Source organism: Phycodurus eques, chromosome 2 (assembly GCF_024500275.1).
Source record: "Phycodurus eques isolate BA_2022a chromosome 2, UOR_Pequ_1.1, whole genome shotgun sequence".
NCBI lineage: Eukaryota > Metazoa > Chordata > Actinopteri > Syngnathiformes > Syngnathidae > Phycodurus > Phycodurus eques.
In genome coordinates, this window is record NC_084526.1 from 20,805,541 (window position 1) to 20,817,904 (window position 12,364).

The window sequence follows — 12,364 nt, forward strand, 5'->3', positions numbered from 1 at the left end:
GGCCTTCCCCAAAGTGTTGGAGGCTTATAATTGTCTGAAATGTATTAGTAGAATGACAATGAATTTATGTTCATGAACTGAGGCGTCTAGTACAACCCCTTTGATTAATTAATTGTACATGCGGTATGTCCCTGGACTTTAATATATTTTTCATTAAACCACTATGAAACATTTATTTACACATTTTGTAATCATAAATTATAATTTTTTTAAAGACCCCTATCTAACAATAATTATAATACATATAATAATATATATATAATACAATGTACATAGTGGGTAAATTATTTTTGTAGGTTTTGTATTAAAAAAATATTTTCTTGAATTATATCCTGCAAGAAATAGGGTTGATTTTATAGTTTACTAGAATTATGCAAATAAATAAGTGAAATAAACTTTGTTGAGGGATCTGGCAGGATGAAATTGTAAACATTGTAGAAAAAAATATATTATTTATTATTATTTATTATTTTTATATTCATTTTTAAAGGGTTAAAATAAAGCTGGGCAATTAATCTAAATTTAATTGTGATTTCGCCAGAATAATGAGAGAAGAATTTTTTTTCGACAAATATATATAATAGACAATACAGTCACCTGAGGCGTGTACATTTTTTACCCATGACTGTATTTATTTTTATTTTTTTATTTCTATTTTTTAATATGTTACTATTTTACTTGTTACTAATTTGTTTTTAGGTTGTTCTTTTAAGTTATATTTAAAGTATAAATTTGGTAGTTACATAAATACTAAGTTTTGAAATCATTGAATAATCGTAGTTATTAATTGTGATTTTGATATCAGTCAAAAATAGTTGTTATTATTGATTTTTCCATAATCGCCCAACCCTAGGTTCAAATACTCCTATTACCACTACTATTTAACTGTTTTAACCTGTAATATTTACGGTTATTATTAAATAAAATGAAATATTTTGACAAAATATGGGTGAAAGATTTCAGTTAATTTCATGTAATAATCAGGTTTAAGGAAGATTACCGTATCTCCTCCCAAAAATATTATATTTGTTGGTAGTTGGATTATTCCAAAAATAAAATAAAATCTATAAGATTCTGGGAATTGGAAGGTGTACTACCATTTGTTGACTTTCTCAGATGTCAGCTTGTATCAGTATTTTCCTCAATTTTTCAATTGATGTATACATGACAGTAATAACAAAAAATATCAGGCATATCCAAGTGTTGAGTGTCAATGAAGGTGTCCCATTGTAGTATTTATTATAATTGATTAATTGAGAGTCACATTGGAGGATATCGTACAGTAAATAATAATTGCTCCTTTCTGTCTTTCTGTGTCAGCATGCTGTGTGCAGTAAACCTGAAGAGCCACGGCGGGAAACCAGCTGGCTTGGACAGTCTTACCAAACCAAAGCTTTCACCCCAATGGCGCTCTGTGGTCCAGGCCAAATCATACCTGCATCCTGACCTCACCTCCCACACTTGTGGGCTCGTCCGTGCCAGAAGCGCTCAATGTTTTGGTTGTTGCTGTAGGTGAAGTAGCAGCTACAGGGAGCGGCGCTTTACAAGCCGGTTAAATACTGCAACACACTTGGTTTTGAGTTTACACACTGTAGATTCCTCCAAAGAAACCAGTTTACAACATTTAACCTTTAAGGCTGGACTTACACTGCATTTTTTTTTTTACTCTGAAGTGGCACAGTTGAGATGTGCGTTATGGCGTTGTGAAGAGAAAACACAAGAATCGGATATCTGATCAGAGCTCATCCAAATGTGGAAAAAAAACAGATGTCGGATATCTGTCCATGCGAGTGCTGTACCCCGTCAATGCCAGCTTGACCTCAAAATACACCCGTGTCTGCTCAAGCAACACAAATAAACACATTAAAAAAAATATGCTGTAAATCTAAACTGCAGTGAAAACATAGACAATTTAACATGGGCTAAATATGTGTATTATCATTAAATAAGCAAAATATTTGCTGACTGTGGCCAGTGGAGAAGTGTGGAGGTTAACTTTATTTTAAATCAATGAAAGCAAGAGTAGGCCCAGGCCAACTAAACAGTATGTAATATTTGATATTTTGTCAATGCTTGTCTTGAGGCTTGTGGAGTTATTGACTTCCAATATGGATCTCTGTGCATGCAGAAATAATGTAAATAGACAGTACAAAAAAAGCACTTGGAGCTGCAGTATAAAATCTGGCCTGCTATTGTGACTTTTTCTCTGCTAACATTCAGCGTGATCATAATGTAAACGTGAGCTCCTTTGCTCCATCACTAACTATATGCAAAACCTGGAACATAATGGATTTGTACACTCTGCTGACAACGTGTTTTGACCACATCACTCTGGTCAACAAGCCAAAGGGATTTAAATCACAAGTATTTGCAGAAAACTTTGAAAATGTATCCCGGTGGTACTGGTGTATACTGTTGGATTGACCCTTTTGTACTGTACCCTCTGCTAACGTGTACATACAGTGGAACCTGTAAGGTCAAACAATCCTTTCCATGATGCTGGACAAAATTGGAATTGGAAAATAATGCAAAATGAATTAATCTGTTCCCAGGTTCAACTGGCCCCATCTTGAGTAATTGGACAGGCATAATTGTAGCATTAACTGGCGTACAAATGTAAAAAGAAGTTAAACACTGTTTAATAAAATTAAAAACTATGAGTTGTTTACACCCCTTCACCCTCCTGTTATATTTATTGAACATCAGAATCAGAATCCGCGTTGCTGTTGTACTATGGCTTAATGAGTGTCCCTCATTGCCCACACTAGTAGCCTTTTGTGGTGGCATTGCAAAAAAAAAATTTTTTGCAAAGATTTTTGCAACTTTAGAGGCCTCATTTCCAGAAAAGGGAATGTTATTATGTGTAGGTTTTGTGTGGCTTAGAAGGAATATTCTTCAGAAAATGAGTGTCCTTCACAGAAAGACTTAACACAGTGGATTTGGTGGTGTACTTTCTGTAACGTCTTTTTTTATATATATAATTGTTGTCACTTTGGCCATAATTTACTGAGCAGCCAGGACAGACGCATGTGAACCACTTGCCTATGTCGCAATAATTTCCATTTCCTGTTCCATGATTGTAACCACATTTCCCGTCACTTGTACCACTTTTTTAATGCCGTTACAAAAACAGCTGTAGAAAAAAAAAACTAAATACGCAAAATACACTTGTGGAGTTAATCCTCAAGATGCTGACTGAGCTGAAGTTGCACAAAATAATATATGGAAAAATTCAGGGGGAAAAAAAGTTAAACACTTTAAAAAAAATAAAAAAAATAGAAAGCCCTTTGCTTGGGGAATAAGTCTATTCACATAAACGCCAGGAAAGTGACGCAAAACACGAAAATAGAAAACGAAGAAAAGACAGTTCTTTGGATTCGGACTTAAACCATCAGTGTCCGCTTTTTCCATCTTTTCCAGAAATTGTTGGTCAAATTTTGAATTCTTCATTGGACTTTAGAGACTCCACTGTAGTTGACATTCCCCCAACTGCCACCCATCCTCGCACATCCTCTTCACTGATGGACGCCATTCCCACCGCCGTGTAAGAAGACCCGGAGAGGTGCGGCCCTGGCCTTGTTTACTCTACAGTTGAAAATTTGGCCTGTGGGTGTGGGTGTGGATGTCAGAGAGAGAGAGAGAGACAGACAGACAGACAGACAGACATTGACACACACAGACAGGATGCGCTTGGCCTAAACGAGAGGCTTTGGAGTGATAATCCTCACCATTGGAGGTCTGCGCACACTGTTTTAATTTCAAACACATGCTGTAATATTTCAAAATAGCTTTAATTTTGGGGGAAAACAAGATTAAAGTATAAATATGTATGTTGGCAGTGCCTCCACACTACTCTGTTGTTTAATTCAGTGTTTTGAATGTTGATGCAGCTGTCATTTTAATAATTACCATTTATTTATTAAAGGAAAAAAGCCAGGTGGGAAATAAAACGGTTGTTTGAACTGCCGCCGCCTTGAGACGTTTTGTCAACAGCATGCTGCCAAGCCAATGCTCGTCTTTGTCCAGAAGTTGTGAAAAGAGAACCAGGGCCTCAGGAGCATCATCATCATCAGGAACAGCTGGATCACGTCCACGAAGGGGGAGGAGAGAGACAGGAAGGCTTGGCAATGGAGAGTAAGGAAATTTTATAATGATATGATTCATACGCGAGACTGGGGAACAAACGGAGATGCTGAATATAAATATTTCACATAAGAACCAGACTAAGAAAAGCTAAGGATTGTTTTTATTTCTTTGTGTTGCTCCCCTTTTTACCTTTCTGACAGGTTTGAAGGAGTTGACACCGTTGCACTGTGGTAACCTCAAGTGGTCATAAAAGCTTCCAGAAGCATGTTGACAGATTTACACCACTTATACAAATGTCAGGGAAAAGTGTCATACTGATTATTGTAGTTACTGTGAAGTACAGTGAAAAAAATGGGTCTTCATCGGAAATACAGTGGAAAGTATTCAGAGCCCCTAAAATGTTTCACTCTTTGTTATATTGCAGCCATTGAAAAACTTGCTGCGTCATTCCCAAAAAAGACTCATGGCTGTATTAGCTCCAAAGGGTGCTTCTACTAAATACTTAGCAAAGGGTCTGAATACTTATGGCTGTGCGATATTGCAGTTTTTCTTTTTTAATATATCTGCAAAAATTTAACTTTTGTTTTTTTCTGTCAACATGTGGTGCTGTGTGTAGATTAATGAGGGGAAAAATGAACAATGATTTTAGCAAATGGCTGCACTATAACTGAAAATTTTAAGGGGGTCTGAATACTTTCCATACCCACTGTAAATGAGTGAAGTCCAATCTCTCAGTATAATATAACAATTTTCCACAATTTCACATTTTAAAACAACACCCAAATACCTTTAAAATCTAGAGTGCACGTTACATCCTCTTTGTAAGAGAAATCATCCTGTTTTGAAGTCCAGTCTCATGCACGTGAGTCACTGCTCACCCCGCTCTTCTGCAGGGGACTGCTTTTTTTTACTATGACGACCACCATCACCATGTTGACTTCACTTGAACTTGGCCGAATAATCACATATGTGCCGCTTATCCGTAGCAAACAATGCTAACATTGTCAGTTACACAACTAATACGGTGCACAACTAACTAACTATATATATATATATATATATATATATATATATATATATATATACACACACACACACATATATATATATATATATATATATATATATATATATATATATATATATATCGACCCTAGTGAGGAGAAGCGGCTCAGAAAATGGATGGATGGAGATATATATATATATGATATATATATATATATCATATATATATATATAATATAATATAAAACCACAACTGATCTGTGCACCCAACTTGAACAGTTGACTCACATACCTGTTTTCAGAAAAAGGTATCTGACAAAAGATTTACTTGGTTGTTTATTTGAGCACCTGAGGCAGGGGTAGCCACTCCAGAGACCGGACTCACCTTCTAAATCCCGATTCGCTTTTGGGGTTGACAGAAGCGAATGACTTCCGAATCAGAATCGAATCATTTCTCCTTGTTCTATTCCAAAATAATAGTCAAAAGAAATGAAAAATACAATTCAATGATTTGAAAGCTACTGAAAACTATTAAAGTATTATCTATTGAACCAGAAAGAGTACGCTCTTGTCATCTGCCCCGCTGTGTTAGATCAACTTTCACCCACGTATACATTTGACAACTACATTCATGCACAGAAACTATGCGCAGTAAGTACAAATGGCATCGGCCATAAAAATTTTTTTTTTAAAAAGGGCTAAAAATGCTGAGATATTTTGTATTTTTTTAAGTAAATGTGGCATGGCGGCACTTGCAACTCTTGTCAGAATAAGTATGTTGTCAGTCTTGGATTTGTTGTGATTGGAATCTGAAAATTTTGATTAGTGTTTGGTATTTCGGTGGACTCGAATGACAATTTGAGGCACCACCGATTTGTGAACAGCCCTACAGGCAAGCAATTAAAAAGTTCCATAATCTGTCTTTTATTTAACATTTTGACACTCATAACTTATACAAGTGTAAAAAGAAGTTAACTACTCTGTAGTACTACTCTGTAGTAAATTAAATAAAACTGCTAAATAAGAAAGAGTGAACCTACTAACTTATTTTCAAATATATGTATTTTCAGTCTGTTTTATAAGTCACTTTTTTTCAAATATTTGGACACTCAAAGGGTGTATGGTAATTGACCTGGTATGTAAGAAATGCCACATGGTGTTCCAGGAATACCACAATAGAATGTCAATTTACTAGTCAAAGCAAGTTCAACTTAAAAAAAAAAAAAAATTTTGTCAAGACAAACTTGGTCGACCAGTGTTTTGAGACTCTCAGTGTCCCGCTGGAAGGCTTTGTTCCCGGCTGGATTTGCGGAATTACAAACACATGCAAGAGAATACTAAAGTGTTTAAAACATGCCCAGGAGTGGCATTATTGTGGGAAATGAAATCATGTCATAACACCAATGTGATGTTCTGTCTCTTAATCTAAAACATGACTGGAAAAAAAACATCAGTGGACAAGTCGCTTTGGGGGTGTCATGGTGCTGTGTTTTTATATCCAACCAGGCTCAGCTTAATAGTGTTTACCTGGCACACTGGGAAGAAATCAGTCCCAAACTGAAGTTGAGAGTCCTGGATCAACAGGTTGGGCAACCCTGCTCTTCTGTGTGGGCCCTTGTCTTTAATTAGGACCCTTTTCCTTTTTGTGGAAGTCCCACTAATTTAGTTTACCCTGAAAGTTCATTTCCACCACATGAACCTATTTAGCCTACAACTCTCTCTCTCTCTCTCTCTCTCTCTCGCTCTCTCGCTCTCTCTCTCTCTCTCTCTCTCTATATATATATATATATATATACACACATACATACAGTGGGTATGGAAAGTATTCAGACCTGCTTACATTTTTCACTCTGTTATATTGCAGCCATTAGCTAAAATAATTTAAGTTAATTTTAGTCCTCATTAATGTACACACAGCACCCCATATTGACAGAAAAAAACATAATTGTTGACATTTTTGCAGATTTATTAAAAAAACAAAAACTGAAATATTACACAGCCATAAGTATTCAGAGAAGGTTTCTGTCCAGGATATCCATGTACTTGGCCGCATTAATCTTTCCTTTGATTGCAACCGGTCGTCCTGTCCCTGCAGCTGAAAAACACCCCCACAGCACCACCATGCTTCACTATTGGGACTGCATTGGACAGGTGATGAGCAGTGCCTGGTTTTCTCCACACCTACCGCTTAGAATTGAGGCCAAAAAGTTCTTTCTTGGTCTCATCAGAGCAGATAATCTTATTTCTCACCATATTGGAGTCCTTCAGGTGTTTTTTAGCAGACTCCATGCAGGCTTTCATGTGTCTTGCACTGAGGAGAGGCATCCATCCTCCAATGAAGGTGCAGAACCATCTCAAGGATGATCAGACAAAATAAAGAACACCAGTTAAATATATGAGTGTCACAGCAAAGGGTCTGAATACTTATGGCTGTCTGATATTTCAGTTTTTCTTTTTTTAATAAATCTGCAAACATTTCAACAATTTCGCTTTTGTTCTGTGAACATGGGGTGCTGTGTCTACATTTATGAAGAAATAAATGAATTTTCATAAATTTAGCAAATGGCTGCAATATAACAGTGAAAAATGTAACAGGGTCCGAATACCTTCCATACCCACTATATATATATATATATATATATATATATATATATATATATATATATATATATATATATATATATATCACAGTCTGGTTAGGTGCTGCTACAAAAAAAGAACAAACAGCAACGGACAATAAAAACTGCTGAAAAGATTGTCGGTACCCCCATACCCACGCTTGAGGACTCGCATGCTGCCAGAACTAAACAAGAGCATGCAAAATCCTCTTGGACCCTCTACATCCTGGTCACCACCTCCTCCAGCTCCTTCCCTCAGGTAGGCGCTACCAAAGAATGCAAACTAAAACAAGTAGACATTCCAACAGCTTCTTCCCTCTTGTCATTAACTTCTTAAACAGTCAATTTGACAGTCAATTTACAACTCCATTGCAACATGCTGCCCATTTTGTCACATCTCTGTCGTGCCAAGTATACATTACTCGTGCACTCACTGTTGTAGTCTTGCCATGCTGCACTTTTTGCAAATCTGGAGATGACCAATACTGGCTACTCATGAGTAGCATCTGCAACATTTTCACAATCAACATTGTCCCAGATTATTGCACTACTCGTCACTTTAACCTGCATCAATTTCTTGAAGTATCTGCGCTCTTTGCACAAAGGTCATTGCACTGGACTATTGTTCTTTTAGTCATTTCCAACTGCTCTAATTGCTAGAGGACTCTGCATCTTTTTGCACAACTGTCAAGAAAAACTGGTAACCTTTTATTGCTCAGTGACTTTTTTTGTAATGTCTTTATGTCGCAAAAGGGTTCTCTGTCAATTCTCTGATGTCGTACTAGAGTGCTCCAATTATCCATCCATCCATTTTCTGAGCCGCTTCTCCTCACTAGGGTCGTGGGCGTGCTGGAGGCTATCCCAGCTATCATCGGGCAGGAGGCGGGGTACACCCTGAATTGATTGCCAGCGAATTGCAGGGCACATACAAACAAACAACCATTCGCACTCACATTCACACCTACGGGCAATTTAGAGTCTCCAATTCATGCATGTCCACACTAGGCGGGGCCGGGGATTGAACCCGGGTCCTCAGAACTGTGAGGCTGACGCTCTAACCAGTCGGTCACCGTGCCGCGTGCTCCAGCTACCGGAGACAAATTCCTTGTGTGTTTTTGACATCCTTGCCAAATAAAGATGATTCTGATTCTGATATTTACACTGCGATTGGCTGGCAACCAGTTCAGGGTGTACCCCGCCTCCTGCCCGATGATAGCTGGGATTGGCTCCCACATCCCAAAAACATGCATGTATTAGAGACTCTAAATTGCCCGTAGGTGTGAATGTGAGTGTGAATGGTTGTTTGTTTTTATGTGCCCTGTGATTGCCTGGCAACCAGTTCAGGGTGTACCCCGCCTCCTGCCCGATGATAGCTGGGATAGGCTCCAGCACGCCCGCGACCCGAGTGAGGAGAAGTGGCTCAGAAAATGGATGGATATATATATATACAGACCCTTTCCAAAAAATAGAATATCATTAAAAATATTAGGATACGCTGAAGAAATCAAAGCACCTGCACAGGTGTCATTAAATTCCTTCAGTTTGTTTCAATTGTCTCAGTTGGGTTCAATATGAGGAAGACTGCAGACTTGACCACTGGCCAGACTGACCATAATTGATACCCTCCATCAGAACCATCAGAATCATCTTTATTTGCCAAGTATGTCCAAAAAACGCACAAGGAATTTGTCTCCGTTAGTTGGAGCCGCTCTAGTACGACAACAGTCAATTGACAGAGAACACCTTTAAGACAAAGACATTGACAAAAAAACAGTCACTGAGCAATACAGGGGAGCTAGTTATCTTTTTTTTTTTTTTTTGACAATTGTGCAAAAAGATCCAGAGTCCTCTAGCACTAAGAGCAGTTCGAAAAACTAATATTGCAATAGTGCGGTGCAATGACCATTCTGCAAAGGGCGCAGAGACTTCAAACGAGTAGTGCGATAATCTGGGACAATGTTGATTGTGCAAATGTTGCGGATACTTCTCAATCAGTGTGCAAATGGAGCAGATGCTACTCTGGCATGAGTGGCCAGTATTGGTCAACAACAAAGTGCAGCGTGGTGAGACTACTACAGTGAGTGCACGAGTAATGTATAATTGCCCCCACAGAAATGTGACAACAAACTCAAGTCAAAAAGATTGCCAGCATGTTGTAATGGAATTGTAAGTTAGGTGTTTAAGACGTTGATTGCAAGAGGGAAGAAGCTGTCTGCTAGTTCTAGTTTGCATTGATCGGTAGCGCCGACCTGAGGGAAGGAGCTGGAAGAGCCGGTGACTCGTATGTGGAGGGCCTGAGAGGATTTTGCACACTCTTGTCTTAGTTCTGACAGCGTGCAAGTCCTCAAGGGTTGGTAGGGGGTACCGACAATCCTTTCAGAAGTTTTGATTGTCCGTTGCAGTCGGAGTTTGTCCTTTTTTGTAGCAGCACCAAACCAGACTGTGATGGAAGAACACGGGACTGATTCGATGACCGCTGTGTAGAACTGCCTCAGCAGCTCCTGTGGCAGGCCGTGCTTTCTCAGAACGCAGGACGTACATCCTCTGCTGGGCCTTTTTGAGGACGGAATTGATGTTGGTGCCCACTTCAGGTCCTGAGAGACTGTAAGACTGTAGACTCCATAGGGTGGGTAAGCCACAAAAGTTCATAGCTAAGGAGGCTGGCTGTTCACAGAGTGCTCGTGTCCAAGCATATCAATGGAAACTCAAGTGGAAGGACAAAAATGTGGCAGGAGAAGGTGCACCTGCAAAAGAGATGACTGTGGGCTTCAGTGGCTTATCAAACAGAGAAGATTCAAGAATCTAGCAGAGATCCAGAAAGAGTGAAATGAGGCAGGAGTCACAGCTTCAAAACCCACCACATTCAGACGCACCCAGGAGATGGGCTACAACTGATGGGTTCTTCGGGTCAAGTCACTTCTGAGCCTGAGCCAATGTAGGAAGTGTCTCAACTGGGCCAAGGACAAGAAGGACTGGACTGTTGCCCAGTGTTCCAAGGGCCTCTTTTCCGATTAAAGTATTGTGTGCCTTTCATTCTGGAATAAAGGTCCAAGAATTTGGAGGAAGACTGGTGAAGAACAGAACCCAAGTTGCTTGAGGTCCAGTGTGAAATATCCACAGTCAGTCATGATTTGGGGTGCATTTGGTGTCCAGTACAGGTGTTGGTAAACTGCTTTCTTAAATCCAAGGTCACCGCAGCAGTCTGCCAGAATGTTTAGAGGACTTCACGATTCCTTCTGCTGAGGATCTGTATGGAGATGCAGATTTCATCTTCCAGCAGGAGCTGGCCCCTGCCCCTACCGCTAGAAGCACCAGAACCTGCTTTGATGCTCATGCCATCACAGTGCTTGACTGGCCGGCCAACTCGCCGGATCTAAACCCCATTGAGAATCTATGGGGTATTATCAAGTGGAAAATGAGGTGTACCAGACCCAAAAACAAACAAGAACTGACAGCAAGCATCAAGGACATCTGGGCTGCCATAACTCCCAGGCAATGCCACAGGTTGATTGCCTTAATGGCACATCGAGGCAGTGATTAAAACCATCCATCCATCCATTTTCTGAGCCGCTTCTCCTCACTAGGGTCGCGGGCAGTGCTGGAGCCTATCCCAGCTGTCATCGGGCAGGAGGCGGGGTACACCCTGAACTGGTTGCCAGCCAATCGCAGGGCATATAGGAACAAACAACCATTCGCACTCACAGTCATGCCTACGGGCAATTTAGAGTTTCCAATTAATGCATGTTTTTGGGATGTGGGAGGAAACCGGAGTGCCCGGAGAAAACCCACGCAGGCACGGGGAGAACATGCAAACTCCACACAGGCGGGGCCAGGGATTGAACCCGGGTCCTCAGAACTGTGAGGCTGACGCTCTAACCAGTCGACCACCGTGCCGCCATGATTAAAACCAAGGGATTTGAATTTTTTGGAAAAGGTCTATATACAGTGGGTATGGAAAGTTTTCAGACCCCCTTAAATGTTGTTATATTGCCGCCATTTGTTAAAATCGTTTAAGTTCTTTTTTTTCCTCATTAATGTACACACAACAACCCATATTGACAGAAAAAAATTTAATTGTTGAAATTTTTGCTGATTTATTAAAAAAGAAAAACTGAAATATCACACAGCCATAAGTCGTCAGACCCTTTGCTTTGACACTCATTTCGTTAAATCAGGTGCTGTCCATTTCTGGTCATTCTTAAAATGGTTTTACACCTTCATTGGAGTCCAGCTGTGTTTGATTATCCTGATTGGACTTGATTAGGAAAGCCACACACCTGTCTATATAAGACCTTACAGCTCACAGTGCATGTCAGAGCAAATGAGAATCATGAGGTCAAAGGAACTGCCTGAAGAGCTCAGAGACAGAATTATGGCAAGGCACAGATCTGGCCAAGGTTACAAAAACATTTCTGCTGCACTTAAGGTTCCTAAGAGCACAGTGGCCTCCATAATCCTGAAATGGAAGACATTTGGGACGATCAGAACCCTTTCTCGAGCTGGCTGTCCGACCAAACTGAGCAATCGGGGGAGAAGAGCCTTGGTGAGAGAGGTAAAGAAGAGATGGGAGAAAGTTCTACAAAGTCAACCATCACTGCAGCCCTCCCCCAGTCGGGGCTTTATGGCATAGTGGCCCGGCGGAAGCGTCTCGTCAG

At 39.8% G+C, this 12,364-nt stretch overlaps 1 protein-coding gene across 4 annotated transcripts in view; it reads left to right on the forward strand.

Moving 5' to 3' along the window:
- ulk3 (unc-51 like kinase 3) overlaps positions 1–4,059 on the forward strand; it is a 50,575-nt gene extending 46,516 nt beyond the window's left edge. For 2 of the 4 annotated variants that reach the window (XM_061669585.1, XM_061669554.1), the window contains one exon: positions 1,321–4,057. In XM_061669585.1, coding sequence (XP_061525569.1) covers positions 1,321–1,337 — 17 coding nt within the window. In that variant the 3' untranslated portion in view covers positions 1,338–4,057. Of the gene's footprint in view, positions 1–1,320 lie in introns of all 4 variants that reach the window. The other 2 variants (XM_061669565.1, XM_061669544.1) reach the window with 2 other exon arrangements.
- The last annotated feature ends 8,305 nt before the right edge of the window (positions 4,060–12,364 follow it).